The sequence below is a fragment of the Saccostrea echinata genome, unplaced genomic scaffold, assembly GCF_033153115.1.
Source record: "Saccostrea echinata isolate AGI-Se365-2 ecotype Australia unplaced genomic scaffold, CSIRO_AGI_Sech_v1 ptg000042l, whole genome shotgun sequence".
Lineage (NCBI taxonomy): Eukaryota > Metazoa > Mollusca > Bivalvia > Ostreida > Ostreidae > Saccostrea > Saccostrea echinata.
The window spans coordinates 2,533,323-2,553,540 of NW_026889791.1; the positions used below are offsets into that span (position 1 = coordinate 2,533,323).

The following is a 20,218-nucleotide window of genomic DNA, read 5'->3' on the forward strand; positions in this document are numbered from 1 at the left end:
TCGTATATGGAATTCCATAATTTTTTTTTTTTTTTTTTTTTTTTTTTTTTTTTTTTAAATTTCTTAATAAAATAAGCTTGTAAAGTATTTTTTATGTTTCTTGAAGATTTTTCTCCAAAGATTTTAGAATATATTATCAAATTATTATTTTCTAATTCATATCTAATATTTATATCAAGCATTAATTAGAAATAAATCTCTCAAACAAAGCTCTCAAATGTCTTATTTGCAACAAAAACAGTCGTACTTTTTTCTCATAAAAATAAGAAAGATATTTAAAAAATAATGTAGAGCTTATATCCTTTCCAAAGCTTTAGGGTAAAATGCGTAATGGCCAAAAAAGAGATTCTCACCCCCTGCACTGGTCGCTGGGCCCCAGGCCAGGGAGGATTCCATAAAATAGTTGAAATGGATCGTAAGAGGACGTTGTATTTCATCAGTTGTATAAATGATAAAGCTCTGTCTTTATGTTGTCTAATTTAATAGAACCTTAGATACGCGACAGGCGTACGGTTTTATGAAAGCATTTTCTGGATTCCCGTACTCTTTAAACTTTGGCCGGTGTAGATCCCGCTAAAAGAAGATGAGAAAGGAAAAGGAAGGAGGAAAAAGGAGAACAATTGCACAAAATTTTATGATAAACGTGATGACATCAACTTTTCTATCGTCAGCTTCCCTTATTTAAGTAACAATATACCATTGCATATGGAGTTTATGTCTCCCAGTCGATTCGATACGCACAATTTCTAAAACGAGGCAAGCTACTGACAAGCAAATTGATGAAACAAGGATATCAGCAGTCTCGTTTGAAGTTAACATTTCGCATGTTCTATGGTCGATATAATGACCTTATCAACAAGAACAACCCATCATTGAGTCAAATGCTGACGGACGTTTTTCATACTAATTGTTAGGCCATTTTATTACACACTGAATTGTTCTTCGGATTTTCCGTGTGCCCGATCATGACAAGGAGTGACCGTCGACGCGGGGGGGGGGGGGGGGGGGTTAATCCTCCATGGTACCTGATCCCATCTCTTATGTTTTTAGAGGTCCTTGTTTACTTTGCTCTTGCTTTGTATTGCTTTCACTGTCTTTTAAGCTCAATTTCTATTCATTATCTCCATATTTACCCCCTCGCAACGGAGTGGGTGGGTGGGTTAATTGTCTTTGTGTGCGAAACAGAAGTGATCTAATTTGCATCGGGATCGATGTCGAATGTTGCCTTGCTCTAATAGATTTGCTCTTTTACGAGGGATGCTCCGTTTTGTGGTGCCCTTGTTTTATTTACCATAAAAGCGGAACAGAGAAGTCTTTTGATTGCGTGACCCCAGCGACCTTAAGACACTAGGATCGATCCTGCCCTTTATTCTGTAGCACATTAAACATATATTTTCTCTATGCAGAGTATTTGTTGAGACAGTGGTTTATATTGAATTCTTTAATGATATTTTCCCGGATACCCGCTCCCCTTCTGATGAATATTCTTTACAATCTCCGGTTGTCGAAAGGATATTGGGTCTTTTGTTTGAAACGAGAGCGTCAGTCGGTAGTGCGTTCGCTCCGTGATCGGAAGGTCGTGGGTTCAAACCTTCGGCCGCGACTGACCTAAGTCGATAAAAATAGGTAGCAACTGTTCCTTCGCCAAGCGCTCGGCACTTTGAAGTGAAAATGAGACTTTAAAAACCGAGGTCTCGTGTCACGACAGGCGTTGGCAAGATAAAGATCTCTCACTGCTCCATGGCCCTAAGTGCCATATGCAGTGTATAGTGACGTCTGTATATGCGCGAAAAATTTTCGAATGGGAAGTAGAACAATCAATCGTTTGCGTGGTTTGGTAAAACTTAACTTGACGTTATAAACTTTTGTTTCATTTAAAATTGAAAGTGACTAAACCGTTTTAGGCTGAATGTTGCAAGGCCATAGTAATCTTTTGCATTATCAGAATTGTATTAGCGGTAAACTATACTTTCAAATAATATAAATTCTACAGTTATTCGAAGTATTTAGGCTGTAAATTTCATTCTGAAAATTTTTAATGACATGACATCGCACTTGAACTGAAATATATAAGACCCACAGTATTCGGTCATATCAAACAAGAGGCCCAAGGGCCTTAACGGTCACCTGAGTATAATACAACAATTTAGAGGATCCATAGAGTATAAAATGAACTGAAAGGTAAAGTTTTATTGCCCGGAAGCAAGAAAGCTAGGGTGATCAGGATCAACAAAATAATTGGCCTAGTATTCATTAACAGTTCATAAATTCCCCATTTATCACTATCACCATACAGTATATTAACAAACTGTCAATGCTTCTGTACTATTTTAATCCCTTGCTGAAATCTCTTACATTGGCCTCTCTTGGTCTTTGATAAACATTTAATAAGACAAGTTATTTTTGTCTCATTTTTATTAATCATTTACTTACAAGTCTACCTGATCATTTAAACTATGAGAGTATTTTTTGTATTATACAATAAAAATTCTTGCATAATTCTCTTATTCTATTAACCTTTCAAGTACATTATTTGCAGTGATAAATTTTCAAAAGTAAATGGCAAAGGGGAATAACTCCTCTCAGTAGAATACAAATTAATAGAGCCCTGGCCAGGACCAGAACACTTGACCAAATGGTCCAGATGTTCAAAAATCTTGTAAAATTACCCTTCCTTATTTAAGAATTTTTTTTTACTCTTTTTGCCTCTGATATGCCCAAATGCAGAGAAGATTTTCAAAGAAATATTGCATTTTTACTACAGAGTCACTATATTATCAACAGAGCCCCCCCCCCCCCCTCTCCACCGAGAAACACCAGAGCCTCGCACCCTGGGACCAGAAGTTTGCTCAACATAAGTTATCACTTTGTTTATCTGCTTAACACTAAGGAGCAGACTGGATTATTTAATAGAATTCATGCATTTTCACTATATTATCAAGAGCCCCACCCTTACACCAGCACATCTGACCAAGGGGTCATGCAATTCACTACTCTGGAAGAAGCACTCTTGCTCATCATAACTATACACTTAATTCTTTGCTTTTAAACTAGAAGCAGAAAAGAATATTATCAAATTAATTTTGCCTTTTCACTATATAATCAATTGAGCCCCCCCCCCCTTTTTTCACCAGAATCCTTGACCCTGGGGCCATGAAATTCACAATTTTGGAAGAGGCATCCTTGCATTTCATAACAATGTACTTAGTTTGTTTATTAAATAATACCCATGGGCAAAGAAGATTTTCAAAGAAATAAATCACCTTCACTATAGGATCTATAAAGCCCCACCCTAGCACAGAACCCCTGTCCCTGGGGCCATGAGTTTCACAATTTTGGAAGAGGTATCCTTGCTTATCATAACAATGTACTTAGTTTGCTTAAAAAATACCCATGAGCAAAAAAGAAGACTTTTAAAGCATTGATGCATTTCACTAAATAATAAATAGAGCCTGCCCTAACACCAGAACCCCTGATCCAGGGGCCATGAAATTTACAATTTTGGATGAGACATCCTTGCTAATCAGAACGATGTATTTAATTTGTTTAAATAATACCCAGGAGTAGAGAATAAGATTTTCAAAGAAATAATGCACTTTCACTATATGATCTATTTAGCCCCGCCCTTGCACCAGAACCCCTGACCCTGGGGCTATGAATTTTGACAATTTGAGTAGAGTCATTCTTGCTTATCATAACTATGTATTTAATTTGTTTAAATAATACCCAGAAGTAGAGAAGAAGATTTTCAAAGAAATGATGCACTTTCACTGTATGATCTATATAGCCCCGCCCTAGCACCAGAACCCCTAACCCTAGGGGCCATGAATTTCACAATTTTGGTAAAGGGCTAAATGCTTATTACAATTATGTCAACAGTTTGACTGCTTGATGTCCAGGAGTAAAGAAGAAGATTTTTAAAGATTGCATTAATTTTGGTGGTTTTAGCCCCATCCCTCAGGCCCCAGGGGGGCAGGGACCATGAAATTCACAAATTTTGTTCCCCTTTACACATAGATGCCATATGCTAAAATTGGCTGAAATTGGTTCAGCAGTTTCAAAGAAGACGATGAAAATGTTCAAATGTTAACAGACGACGGACGACGCACGACTGACGACGGACGACGCACGACAACGGACGAAAACAGATAGAATAGGTCACCTGAGTGACTCAGGTGACCTAATAAAAAGGGGGTGGGTGGATGCTGGTTTGGATATCTCACCAGTAAAGATCTTTGAGAAATGAAATTTGATAGAAAAAAAAAAAAATAACAAAAACATAAAAATACAAATTTAAACAAATTAAAATGTATTTCACTTCCACTTTATATTTATACCTGCTTTTAAAAATAAAATGCTTGTAGCGTTAAAATAAATTTTCAACAATCTAATATTTGATATCAAATCCTCTATTTATAGAAAATTTATAAAGCTGTGCGTGAGAAAAAATGTAGTGCGCAATAAAAGATACACAGCGAAGCATGTTAGCAATATCAAATAAATACAATTTTAAAAAAAGCCATGTGTAACAAGTATTGATTTTTCATTATATAGAAGTTTTTATTTTTGTTACTGAGGTAGTAGTCACGCAAACATACACTTGTCTCACGAGGAAAATGGGTGTTTACCATATTCAGCTAATTTTTTTGACGGTGTTTTGCTTGAGCACAACTCATAGCCTCGGTGGTAAGTTCTTAATCAGATAATGACCTAATTTTAAATTTAAAAAAATTATTTAAATTTCGGAGAATTTTTGAACTACGAATAAGATCAGGGGAGTAAAAATGAAAAAAAAGAACGCACAATATTTGAGAAAAAACTCGTAAAAAGAGAATTTCAATTAGAAAAGACAAAGATTTTAACCTATACTCGCATTAAAAAAGTTATAAAATTTCTTGAAAATTAAATTAGTATTTTTCAATCAATCTAAGAGACTTTTGTTATCCATTTGATACATAATAAAGTTAACATAACTTTTGATTAGATTATGACTCTTATAATATCTATTACATAGATCAGAAATCGGCGTCTCTGATTGGTTGAAATATTTCTTTGATACTGCATCAATAAAATGTTTACAAATAAGCCGGTGTTAAGACAAATAATGACCCCCATAGAATAATGACCGGGGGGTCATATTTCAACGACAAAAAATGACCCCCCCCCCCTCAGCCGTAGAAAAAAAATAATTTTTTGTAGAAAAAGAGACCTAGGGTTTTTTTTGTGTGCGTCCTATAAAAAATTGACCCACGTTGAAAAATGTCCCCCTTTCCAACAGAGTGCATGATACAGAATTTATAACGGATTCCAAGGTTTGAACCTCTATGTTTGATATTCTTCTTTATGCCCCTTTTGACCAACACTGGAAGAACGCGCAATTAAAATGCAATTACATTTACCTGCATATTTCTATCTTTTAAAAGATTACTTCATAAATAAGGAAAATTGACAATAGAAAAAAGCTGAAGTCATCCCGTTTGTCAGACAGTTTGGTTGTTAGTTGGTCTTTATCGTCTATAGTCAGAAGAACGTCCAAATATGAAGCAGACGGGCAAACATAAGAAGGACATAAAATTTCTGCATGTCTGAAATATATACAATCTTATAATGTGCATTCAATTTTATTTAAAAACAGTGGTCTACTCTGTGGGAATTTCTTTTCAATTATATAGAAGTAATACGTACAGGAGAATCCCAGTAAAATGTACATTCAAGTCTGTTAACATGATCGTCTGAGAATAGGATACATACACGTAAGAGTAATATTTTTAAACCACTTCAAAACAGTGATACATTTGTCAAATCGACATGGAAACATTTTCAATACAGTGTATCTTAAAGTAGATTAATGTTTTCAATTTATAATTAAAGACAGACTATTTTATTGACCTTCAAGGTGAATACATGTATAAGGATTTATTTTTCCTACATTGAACTAAAATAGATTGAAAACAATTCTGAAAAAAGTTATTTCACCTGCATCTGAATTCTACTCAAGTGAACATAATATTCAGACACAAAGAATCGGAGAAGAGGGAGGGATCGTTCCCCCTTTTCTTAATGTAAATTTTAGCAATTTCTAATTTGAAAATGTTCATTGAAGGTCTTGTAACCATCCCCTCTTTCTTATACAGTAAAGTTAAAAAATCTCTCCTACTTGAGTGAACAAGATGAACATAACATCAGGCACATAGAATCAGGGATGGGGTGTCCACCCCCTTCCATTTCCACGAACGTATTTTTTTTTCGCTTGAAAATGGTCATTGCAAGTCTGGTTGTCCTACCCCCAACTTTTTGATACAGTAGAGTAAAAGAAAATCACACTTACATCAATAAACCTTTTGAGGGGTTCATCAAAGACATTTTAACTAAAAGTATTTTTTGCCTCTTATAATGCGCCAATTCCCCTTTCGATGCTATGCCTGACATTTATTTTTTTTCTACATTGCACCAAAACTAGATTTCCAATGCAAAATTAATACTGGTTATGCTTATGTTAACTCCTATTCTTTCACTATGTTTGGTTAGGACTTGAGCAAATGTAAACAAGAAACTTGACATGTCTGCTTAATCAGTTTGTATCAATTTAATCATTGAATCATATATTAAAACAATTATTGCTGTTTTTTTTTTTCTGTCAGGACGATCAGTGATTTTCCACCATCGAAAAACAATGTTCTTCTCGCCCTTTGGACTCGATAAATCTTTAACTCCACTAGATTCTGAATTATTGATTTGTCCTTAAAAACAGCAATGATTATATGATTTAATGAGATCAATATATCATCGATTTATTGGCAATGAAGCTCAAGTGAGCATTTTGGCCAACAGGTCTCTTGATTTATTTTTTTTTTATTTTGCCCCCTAAATGTTTCAACTTTACTCCGCTTTAATTCACAAGGGGTCATTATTCTACAGGGGTCATTTTTATTTACGTTGGGTATGCAGGTTTTTAGGGTGATGACACTTTTTCTACGGGCAAAAGGGTCATTTTTCGACGTCGAATAATGACCCCAGTATTCGACGTCGAAAAATGACCCCCGGTCATTATTCTATGGGGGTTATTATTCGTCTTCACACCGGAACTACATTTTTGATGTTCATAATGGCCGTACCTTTCATATTTCACCCTCATCAGTACAATGAAAGAACAATGAATTATTTTTACGCTATTTTCCGGAATTTCAAAACTTGTCCGATACGTTCCTGTTCGTTTCTTTCCAATTTATCCCTCTTTGCTAGACAAATCAGATTGTCTGCATGACAACAATGCACATTAACCTGAAAGAAAGGGAAAATGATTACACAGATCTTAAATTGTTGCCTGTAAGAAAACCATTATAGAACTTTGAAGACTTTGAAGACATGTTTATATACTACCGAAGGGGGATGTACTGTTAATTCTCTGGAGATGCAGACACGAAAAAAAAGACACTTAGTGAGGACGGAATCCATTCAGAGTGTTAAACAATCGAGAAGATGCTTTAACAGATGTTATACATGGACAGGGTGTGATGTTGAAAATTTGAAGAGGTTTGAAAGTAATTCTGATAATGGGATGCGCGAAATCCAAAATTTTAGTGACCTAGAAAGTTTTCAGTTATGTAATCTCGCTTGTATGAATATTTAGACCAAAAAGTCAAATACTTGTTTGTAATGAGTAATACATAACAAACAGACAATGTTCACGTATTGTACTGTCAAAACCAGCTGTTTCTAACAATACCATGAAAATGACATCAGATGTTTTATTACTTTCTGTTATATCCTCTTGGGTAGAATGTTGACATGGTTAGGCATAGTTAGATTAACTTTCCTCTACATTTGCAATCCTCTAAAACATCAGCTTTCCTAGGAAAATTCGAAGTGTATACATATCCAACCATTTTAACAACAATTTGTTTCTAAAAGTTTAAACCGTTCTTTTCAGGTCTTACTTGTGGAAGAGGTTGGGTCGTCTATAACGGAAGTTGTTATTATTTCTCAACATCGGCAGCGGTATTCAAAGATGCTATGGTAGGTTGAAATTCATATTTTATTTCTCTTAATTACAAAATAATCTGATATTAACTTTCGGACAACTACTGTACATTTTTTCTTTTTGAATAACTCAAATTTCATTTTAGTTTTCAACAACATTTCTTTTTTTTGAGGAAATTTATAACCCTTAGATTATTAGTCCCTGAAATGGACACAAAATAAAAAAAAAAAAAAAACTTTGAAGCTGATGTTTGATTGTCAAATTTGATGCATTCATACATAGAGAATATTTTACAGAGAGCCATTTTCAAGTCTTCAAAGAATCAATGAGTGTTTGACATGTCATTGAGAAAAGACAAAAATAAGAAATCCTTCTGTATCTAATTCAACCGCAAACTTGCACTCCAGAACCTGAAAATCTGATCCATAATAAATTTCTTAAATTCTCACTTAAATTTCCCGATTCATTTTGATTTAAATTTTTACATTATTCCATAGGTAACTTGTCATGGCCTTGGTGCTAATATGCTAGAACTTCAAAATGCAGAGGAGGAAATATGGATTGATTTACAATGTCGAATAAGAGGTAGGTAATAGTACGAACCAACTCTCAGTTATTGGTCGGTATCAACCATATACATATCATATAATATATCAAAGATTTCATTTTTAAAGACTCTTGAAATTTTGAAAAATGGACTATAACGAGATCTGAAAAAATAAAGGAACGCAAAAAATTTTGAAAAAATCTGAAAGAGTATACTTCTTCATAAGCTGCCTAGTTTAAAGAAATAAGATGAAATAAAACGGGTATAAAAATATACAACGATTTTGTTTGTTTTTTTTTTTTTTTACACTTATATGCCATTTCTCTTTCACTTCAAACTTTCTCATATTTACCAGTATAAAGAAAAAGTATGAACTGTAAATTAATGAAAGGAAAAAAGTCATGAAAAGTGCTCTAGAGCATTTTAAGGTCATCATTATCTTTTTTTTTTGTCACATAAGAACAATAAATTTTAAAAAGAAAACTTAACATTAAACAAAAACATATAACAAAGGAAGTATTTTTGCCTAAGTATTTGAATATAATTTTCTTTTAATATAATATGAAAAACAGAAACGATGTCTTCACATGACGAAATGTTATAGGGAGTGTGGAAATCGTTAGAATTCTTCTACACACAAAATCTAATGATTTTCCCTGGTAATTAGACATATATATTATGTTTTTTCAAGCGCTTTAATTTTTTTCTATACATGTAAAAAAAAAAGATACATATCAAGTTAAATTACCCAGCATCTGTATACATGTTGTCGAAAAGGTTTAATCTAGTATAAATCTAAAATAATGCGATTACTGTTTCATTTCTTTTCAAAGGTTATCGGTACGGTGTTTGGCTTGGCGTTAGTGATCATCAGTATGAGGGAAAATTTATATCTATTTCAAATGCGAGAAGCCTTTCTTACAGCAATTGGATGAAAGGAGAACCGAACAACTTCAGGGGGAAAGAGGACTGTACTCTCTACTGGTTTCTGCATAGAGGTTGGAACGACACTGCATGCAACGGAAAAATAAATTATGTTTGTAAAAAAGGAAAATGAATTTGATTCCTCAATCTGATTCACAGTGTTAATAAATATTCAAAACATAAATAACTTTGATTCGACATTCGGCACTGTTTCCTGTACTGAAAAAGACTATCATTGATTTCCATAAAGTTCTTGAGTCCAAACAAACAGTGTAACCATACATTTTTTCATTGGTGATCTAAACCCTCTTGTCAGCTCAAGACTCGAAAGATATTGAAAAAGTAATATCTCAGTTTGGTGGACGAGGATAATATATCTATTTTTATGTCTAGTTGAATGTATTTCGTCGCCTGCGTGTTTAGACCGTATGCTTAAGAGCACAGGGACTTGTTTCTGTAATAAATTTTTGACCCGTAGTATAATAATAACACCCTTGTGTTACTATTATACTATGGGTCAAAAATTTATTACAGAAACAGGTGCCTGTGCGTAAGAGTTACGGAGTGAGGAGTTGATCCTTACGTCGCGGATTCGAATTCCATTGCGGGACGTGGAGACCGGTTCTTTTGATGAGACCGTATAAATCGAAGTCCATTGTCGCGGTAGGTACTAGCACGAAGAAGAGCCCTCATTGCTCAAAGGCTCAAAAGACCGAGTACATTAAAGGGACATTAAACAAACAAACTAACAAACTATTTTTGATTTAATTTGATAGATAACTGAAAAGGATGGACGAGGTTATATACAAATTATAATCTGTTCACCATACTTATAGAAATACGTACAGGATTGGCTTTGTAATGACATGGTGTTTAGTCAGTAATTACCACTTCACACTGACCGATTTATTTCCATTTGGTCAGAAATATTAAAATTAATGTCTCTCATATCTCAGGTATATTCATGTTTTCCTATTTTTTGTTTGTCTATAGCAGGTGTAGATATCGAGAAAGATATATTAAAGGCGTTCTGATTGAAAAAACAAAAATTACTATTTTTAGGCTTCTTGTGTACCTATGTATACCCGAAAAAAAAAATGTTAAAAAATGTTCAAATTATTTTGACACAATTAACATGTAACTGATTTACAAAGCTGTATTTGATTGCCATCCCCATTTATTCAAATTCAAATTTTGATAATAAAGACACCTCAATTGATGTACCATTGCCAGATTTCTTACGCTTGTAATTAATTCACCAGAAGATTAACTTTAGCAATAATAAACAAAAGTTTTACTACATTGTGACCATTTCAAAAAAATGACTTTTTGCTCACCAAAACTGGATTGAAAATGGAAATATCTGCAAATCATATAATGGTCATGTTATGGCCATCTATATCAAATCAAGCATTCCATATTAACGGAAGCGAAAGATTCACTCGGCTAAGAGAATTCATAGGGCAGATCCCTCATCTGCCAATAACTGAGGTAAGTAAAATTGAAAGAATGCCAGAGCCACAAAATGTGGCCATATTGTAAACATTGTAAATCGCAAGATGTTGAAAACAGATCATGCCAGAACTGCCGACCGGTCACGCCCGCTGTGTGCTCCTGTCACGATCGGGAAATAACAGAAAAATTCGTCGACAATTCAGTGTGTAAATAATAGCCTAACAATTATCAAAAAAGAAGTCAGTCAGCATTTGACTTATTGATATATTGTATTTGCTGACTAGGTCATTGTATCGACCATAGAACTTATGAAATGATGATTTTAAACGAGACTGCTGATATTCTTGTTTCATCAACTTGTTTGTCAATAACTTACCTCGTTTTAGAAATTGTTCATACGTAGAGTATGCTCTGGCGTATCGAATCAACTGAGAGATATAAACCCCGTATGCAGGTAATAATGGTATATAGCTGCATAATTAAGGAAGTTGACAATTGAAAAGTTAGTGTCATCACGTTTATCAAAAAATTTTGTTGTTAGATTACAATTAACGTCTTTTTCTAATAAGATATCCAAATATGAAACACATGTATCAGACTCTGTGGTATCTTTTATCTCACACTCACCGAGATATATCGTGTCGACATAAGAATGGAAATAATCATTGTTAATTGACAATTGTCTGCTAATAACGAGTAGCAATTGGTACACATAAGAATTCCAATAGATTGTTGGAAGACCTGGCCCGGAGGTTATAAAACTTTTTGAGAAAAAACTCTGTGCTCAAACTCATACTCCGTTCTCCCAACTATACTTATACTCAAAATTTATATAAAAATTAGAGTGGAACTTTGAGTATCAGTATGGTTTGAAGAACGGTGTATGAGTTTGAGCACGGAGTTCGTTCTCAAAAAGTTTTATAACCTCCAGGCCATGTCTCCAAAAACCACATAGATATTGTCAATCAGAAACTCGAGCATCTTTTTTAATGTCAACTTCAGAGTACTTGTGTGTACAATCAGATTGTTTTTCAACAAAGTAATTTTGCAAGTGACCAATTACAAGGTAAGCAAATTTAGGAGATCCATTTTTATTGAAAAAGCAGCTCTCAACGATGTCAGAAAGCCTGGACTTTAATTTATCGTAGGGAATGGATGTTTATAAAGTTGAAAAATCACACTTTTTTATGTTGTTGAATTCTGTAAAATTTTGTGATTTCAAAATTTTGTGATTTCAGAATTTGTGATATACAGCAATAACAAAAAATCGTAAAAATTATTTCCCGCTTTTTAAGACCAAATACCTGTATATATCGTGCGAAAATAAGATAAAACAAAGGATGAAACTCTGTCATTCAGTCACCTGAATTGTCACTGAAAGATCTGGAAAGGTGACTGAATGACAGAGCTCTGCCAGTCAGTCACCTTCCAATAAACTTTCAGTCACCTTTCTGTTAACTGAATGGCAGAGTTTCATGTGTTTGGTGCTCTACAGTACACAGATTTATAAGTTTTTGAGAGACAAGACAGTAAAACATTTTTCTATCCAACAACGATATTGTTTATTCAATGGTTATTCATGCTAACATAAACGGATTATTTTTATCCCCTTTGAGAGTAAAATGATTAAATGGGAATTTCTAATGCTATTTGTTGCATGTCTTAGCTTTTGAGTTAAGAGGTTTCGATATAAAAATTAAAAGGTTCAATAGAATTTTAATGGAGATATCGTTAATCAAGATTTAAGAGATGATCTAGAGATGATCTAACACTGCCCAGGTTTTATACTATATATAAAGTGGCCATTTATAATAACATGATATCGGTTTTAAAGCTTTAAATCAAACAATAATGTAGGCAAGTTATTCCACTAATTGGGTGATGTAGCTAATTTTTCTTTATATTTTACAACTCATTGGCATTTATAGCAGTGTTTATTTATAGAACAGGATTTTTGAGCATTTTTCATAAGACTAGTATAGATGCCCAGTAGGTGAATATACATATTTTTTTAATTTAATGTCTTAGATGTTTCATAGGTCTTCCACATTGCTCCCATTTTCTATTTAATTTTTCATAAACTTCTTTTTATATTCATTGACATTATTGCTATTCAAAATTAAATTGTATTTTTTGAAAAAAAAAATATTTATTCCTGTGCAATTTTTAAGACTTTACTCTTTGTTAAATTTTGATTATTATTTATTATTTGTAATCATTTAAAAGGTTACATGTAATTCGCATTCTTTCAATTTTATAAAACTTTATACAGTGTTTTAAGGGTTGATCATAGTTCAGAAATTCCCTTAACTGGGTGGATCTGGATAACTGGAGGCATAGAATTCCATTTTAAGACGTGTTGGCTAGTACCGTTGACATGTTTATTACAAAAGAGTTCTACTTTTACTACTACAATTAAATTATGTCTAACATAATATAAAGACAATTTGCTCCTTGTTTATGGTAAAGACTTGTTGCAATTTTGCTTGTGAAACACACTTTCCTTTTTCTTCATAATATATTTTTGACTTTTTCAATCATTCTTTTTATTTTTTTTCTTTTGCATTTAACAACGATCGATCAGTAAATGATTAATTAATTACATTTTTGAAAAAAGAGCAAAGACGATAAAATAACTATTCAAAATATTTTTTTACTTTAATTTCTTGCAAAAATAGTTTATTTTCGAAGTACATGGTGTGTCGTTCCAGCCTCTACGATTAATCCAGTACATCGTACAATGTTCATTTCCTCCACTGTTATTTGGTTCTCCTCTCATCCAGTTACTATAATGAATTCTTTTTGCATTCGAAATAGATATAAATTTTCCTTCATATTGAATATCACTCACACCAAGCCATACGCCGTATTGATAGCCTATAAAAGCAAAATACATAGGATGGTTTCATCATTGTGAAGATTTTTGAACAAATATTTTTTTTTTCCAGAAATAAGACGTAATCCTTAATCGGGACTGAAGATCGATCCACTTTTCTTCCAAAAAGTTTTGGAGCTCGAGAATATCAGCACCCAGCCTATGACAAGTCACCTTTACAAAAAAAAAAAAAAAAAAAAAAAAAAAAAAAAAAAAAAAAAAAAAAAAAAATAATAATAATAATAATAATAAAAAATACATAATGAAATATGCTTATTTTACACAAACACACACAAAAATAAAAAAAAAAAATATTTATAATAATGCAAAAATATTAGAGCGAACATATTTTTGAAAAATTCCTCATACCCCACCCCCTGCCTTCTTAAAAAAAAAATAATCACTCAAACATACACAAGCACAAAAAAATTACGGACATGGTTATTCCGAATATGTACAAAAATGTAGAGTTAGAATATTACTTCTTGCTCATCAATATATTTGCTGTTGAATAAGAAATTGCAGAATATGAATGCATTTCTTCCCCGATTCTTTTTATCCAAGAATAAAAGTCATGTAGCAAGTATACGAGTGTTGTTCGGAAAGTTCGTGGACTACCGTCATAACTTTTTTTACTTAACGTCATATTATATCCAAATTTGGAAGAAATATTTCAACAGTAAATTAAAATGATTTGTATTATTTTTTTTTTTAAATATCATGGTTTATGTCAAACTTATTTAGACTTTTAAAATGCGAAAATTGGATTACGGAGCAGGTCAAATTTTGTAATTTACAATCAAAACACTAAATAATGTCTGAAGTAATATCTTCTGTATAATGACACAAAAACGGAACAATTCTACACGTTCAAATTAGGAATTGTTTCATCGTTTCTGATCCCAAATTATGACTTAATATTTTGCTTTGTTGAAAAGAAATCAGTTTCAGAAGATAGGTAGTCCTTATTGAAAAAGGCAAAAAAAAAAAAAAAAAAAAAAAAAAAAAAAAAAAAAAAAAAAAAAAGATGACGTCGTAGAACGTCACAGAGCAGCAGTTAACCATACAATTTTGTGTTGTACTCTGGAAAACTCCAGAAAAACTCTGAAAATGCCGGAGGAAGTTGACACTATGACAAAAGCGAGCCATGCATGTACATGGTAATAGCGATATTTGAATGATAGACTACTTTGCTTCGACGATGGTGATCTGAGAGAAAACGGATTACTAGTATCTGTAAAAATCTTATCAAAAACATTGAAAAGTAAGTAACGTCAAACTAAGAGTTTGGCGTTTCACAGATGCTGATCTTGTGAAAGCACACTTATACAGTAAAAAAAAATATAACATTGACAAACAAAATGATGCTACTGGAATAATTGTTAGTAAAATAGATTTCAGGTGATAGAGAAACGTTTTTAATGAGTGCCCTGGTATTGGGCAATACTGTGTGAAATGTATAGGGGATAGTGTTTTTGAGAACCTCATGTCGGTATGTTTCTGACGTTACAGTGTTGTTGAGTTTGCTCCGTGGCTTCAAAACGTGTTGAATTTAAATTTAAATAACATGAATTCTATTAAATCACATGGAATGAAACTTAAAACTTAAACAAAATAAATATTTTTACATATGAGAATGTGCTCAGTTTGAAATTTCTTGAAGATAGTATAACGAAGATTGGCATAGTCCACGAACTTTCCGAACAACCCTCGTATTTTTAAAAAAAAAATATTTGAGCTCAAACAAGGTATGATTTTCTCCAGAACACTCTTTCAAGTGTAACAAATAACATAGTTTTAATATTCCTTATATATTTCTCTTCATTTGAGTTACAAACTAGCAAGAAGTAAAACGCAAATTTGCTTTCTTTAGAAAAAATGGAGTAGCCAAATCATAAATGTGAATTACGATTGTTAATTTTAAAACTATGTTACCAAAGCATCTCTCAGAATAGCTGTAGATGTAGAGAAATAGTAACAACTACTGTGATAAGATACCCATCCCTTGTCGCAGGTACTTACTGAAAAATCAATTTGTGTACATGAGATCTAAATTCAAGAGACCCCTTCGTCTCGGAATCAAAAGAAATCTATGACATAAAAATATTAATATAATATTTATATAATAAATTTAATAAGAGATATAACTTTTCAGAAATATTTGTGATGTAATTAAAAAAATACCTGATGCATAAAGTGTCAAAGTAAAATGCAGAAATAAGGAAATACGAATGTTCCACCAATTCCTCATCCTGTGTTCTGATACCCTCTGTGTCCCACTGGTGATTGTTAGGGTTATATATATGTTATATACGATTGCATTTGATTGTTCAAACAGACAACGTAGATTAATGGCCTTTTTTAATTATACAATCTGACCGGAAAAGGACCTCATTATCCTAGGTGGTACTAAAACCGGCATATATATTACTTTGTTTCTGCATTCAGCAACAACACCTAAAATTTACTAAATGTATTCTTGAGTTTACCAGGAGGCATGTGTACTAAAATATAAAGTAACACAGGATGACACTCTGCGATTCAGTCAACTGAATGGTCACTGAAAGGTCTGCAAAGGTGACTGAATGACAGAGATCTGCCATTCAGTCACCTTTCAGTTAATGGAATGGCAGAGTTTCATTCTGTGTAAATTTCTAATCGCATTTCATATTGGAAACCTTGGATGAAAGCGGAACATATTTCATGTTCAAGCAGAAGGTTTTTGTTCAAGCGCAGCTGGTATATGCTACAGGTAATGAATTCGAAGGAATGGAATTAGCTTATTCTCATGGTGCTAACAGCTTTTGTATTGTGACGTCATTTGCTGTACGTAAATTAAGTACAATTGCAACTTAATTATCTTACATGAACTTCATAATAAAATTGTTTGGCCTGTACATTTCAACGTGTTACCTTTGTACTTGACTGAAATATCTCTCAATTTTTGTCAATCAAATAATAAAAAGGATCTGCAAATAATGTAATGTACATATCAACAGCTGTTTGTAAAGTAGTTTATATTATATTCATATACTGAAATGCAAATAGCTTCAAGGAATTACAATGAGTTTTCCTATCAATATCTACATTTTTCCCTTAAAGTTACAGCTTTTCTCCATAATCTGTTGATAAATCATCAGTAGAAGATCTTCGTTAGTAAAATAATCAAAACCTTTCTGCATTCTCTAATTTTAATTTTATAAGTTTATAGTGTATTATTAAATTAGATATTGAACTTAATAGCTATTTAAGTTTACAATTATATCTTAGCTTGTCCATACCATAGTTTAAGCATGAAAGTTGTATGACATGACTGAAAGAAGCCTTTGTTCAATCATTAAATCCCACTTTAAATAAGATTATGTACTTAAAACGCACTTAAAATGCAAAACATCACTCAACAACAATGAAAGGTAAAATAATCTTAATGATAAATTAAATAATTTTAGAAAATAGGTGGTGCTTGTTATATTTCTGTGACACTTTAGATAATTTAAAATTGATGAAAGTGTTCACTGATCTTTGTTGTTTTTTTTTTACATAACTTATGTGTAAGATACATTTTATTTATGATTCTACAAGAATACACTGCACTGCACAACTGTAAAAACAAAAATCGTTATTGTTTTATTGTAACATTAAAAATCTACAGATTTTTATATCATTAATCTTTGTTGTTGTTGTTGTTTTTTTTTTTTTACATAACTCGTAAGATACATGATTATTTATGATTATACAAAAATACACTGCACTGCACAACTGTTAAAACAAAAATCGTTATTGTTTTATTGTAACATTAAAAATCTACCGATTTTATATCATTAATCTTTGTTGTTTTTTTTTTTACATAACTCATACGTGTAAGATACATTTTATGTATGATTATACAAAAATACACTGCATTGTACAACTGTTAAACCAAAAATCGTTAGTGTTTTATTGAAACATTAAAAATCTACAGATTTTATATCACCGAATGCTTGTCAAAATTTATTAGAAAAGTTGGTATCGATTCAACAAGAGACGTATTAAAACAAGAGGCCCATGGGCTAAGCAAAAGCACAAATCAGTTCAGTATTGAAAAGATTAACAAGGGGGAGGGGAGGGGGGGTCTTGAATTTTAAACTACCTGATGATGCTTCCATGTCAATATAAAAAAATGGCTTTGTTGTACTTGAGAAGATTTTTTTTTTTAAAATTTCCCATATATTCCTTTGTAAAAATTTGATCCTCCATTGTGGCTCCTCCCTATCCAAGGGGTCATCATTTGAACAAACTTGAATCTACACTAAATGCGGAAAATACCATATCAGTATGACTAAACATAGCTTTTCTGTTCTTGAGAAGAAATATTATTTCTATATATTCTTATGTAAACTTTTGATCCCCCATTGGGCCCCCTATCCCCCCTCCCCGGTCATGATGTGAACAAACTTTAATCTACACTATCTGAGGATGCTGACATATAAATGACTCATCAAGGCTTTGCTGTTCTTGAGAAGAAGATTTTTAAAGGATTTTCGTATATATTTCTATGTAAAACTTTGATCCTCCATTGTTTCCCGCCCTACCCCCGGGGGTCATGATTTGAACAAACTTCAATGTCCACTACCTGAGGATGCTTCCATATAAATATGACTCATCATTGCTTTGCTGTTCTTGAGAAGAAGATTTTTAAACGTTTTTCCTATATATTTCTATGTAAAACTTTGATCCTCCATTGTGGCCCCGCCCTACCCCGGGGGTCATGATTTGAACAAATTTGAATGTACACCACCTGAGGATGCTTCAATATGACTCATCATTGCTTTGTTGTTCTTGAGAAGAAGATTTTTAAACGTTTTTCCTATATATTTCTATGTAAATCTTTGATCCTCCATTGTGGCCCCGCCCTAACCCCGGGGGTCATGATTTGAAAAAAACTTGAATCTACACTACCTGAGGATGCTGACATATAAATATGACTTATTATTGCTTTGCTGTTCTTGAGAAAAAGATTTTTAAAGATTTTTCCTATATATTTCTATGTAAAACTTTGATCCTCCATTGTTGCCCCGCCCTAACCCCGGGGGTCATGATTTGAACAAACTTGAATCTACACTACCTGAGGATGCTTACATATAAATATGACTCATCATTGCTTTGCTGTTCTTGAGGAGAAGATTTTTAAAGATTTTCCCTATATATTTCTATGTAAAACTTTGATCCTCCATTGTGGCCTCGCCCTACCCCCTGTGGTCATGATTTACACTACCTGAGGATGCTTCCACATGAGTTTCATCTTTCTTGGCCCTGTTGTTCTCGAGAAGAAGATTTTTAAAAGATGCTATTAATTTTTCTCTAATTCTTTATTATCTCCCCTTGAAAGAGGGTGTGGCCCTTCATTTGAACAAATTTGAATCCCCTTTACCCAAGAATGCGTTGTGGCAAGTTTGGTTGAAATTGGCCCAGTGGTTCTGGAGAAGTCGAAAATGTGAAAAATTTACAGACAGACGGACAGACGGACTACAGACAAAATGTGATCAGAAAAGCTCACTTGAGCTTTCAGCTCAGGTGAGCTAAAAACCCGAAAATAGAAAAAAAGTTTAATATTTGAATTATGCAAATCAAACACAAGATGTTAAACAAAATCAATCCAAAATAAGAAAACAAAAGTTAATGTGGAAATTTTCAAATTAAACACATGATGTAAAAAAGGAAAATCAAAATAAATAACTATGCAAATCTGGAAATAAAAGACCTTAAAAGACCTTAATTACAGAAAAGCTATCTTTGCATAAAAGTAAACATAATTAACTGGCATAAAGTTAGAAATTCAGATATATTAAACAAAATATATTTAATATTGATACACACTAAGCATATTTTATTCCCACTTTTACAAAACTAAATTATTATGTTGCAGAATTTTTGATAGTATTCAGAAATTTATTGTGCGCCATTTCAAACAGACTGAATATTTTCAGTTCAAAGATCAAATATAGGCGAAAATAAAATATTTTCTAACCTGCTAATCTCTAAGCTTAGTTATATTTAAATGTGACTCTTGACGGTTTTTATTCGTTGTTTAATATTAATCGTCTACTTGAGGTATAAATAAATCACTGTATCGGGTAGGCATTCGACAGACATTACTTTGCATGTTATTGTATCAAGTGAGTGTGCCTTTGAAAAACATCTTAAAAAGAATTTTATGAAAATGATTTTTATACTCAAACGAAAACGCATATAAGTAATATAATTTACGAAAATTTTAATAAAAAATATAAAGGGTTAAATTCCTCGCCATCCATTCATAAGTATTTTATATACCTGTCAAATAGTCTTTTCATATGTAGTTGCAGGTAAAGGTGAAATTTGAGAGCAAAACTTGATACTATCACCTTTTAACCCTTTCGACGCCGAATATAGTTACGTGTATAACGTCATGGATGCC

At 32.6% G+C, this 20,218-nt stretch overlaps 1 protein-coding gene across 1 annotated transcript; it reads left to right on the forward strand.

The window, feature by feature from the left end:
* The first annotated feature begins 330 nt into the window (after positions 1–330).
* Positions 331–9,585, forward strand: LOC133201026 (perlucin-like protein). The gene is made up of 4 exons (XM_061336830.1): positions 331–415; positions 7,931–8,016; positions 8,479–8,566; positions 9,362–9,585. Exons 1-4 carry the CDS (start codon positions 331–333, stop codon positions 9,583–9,585), a joined length of 483 nt encoding a protein of 160 aa, XP_061192814.1.
* Positions 9,586–20,218: the final 10,633 nt, after the last annotated feature.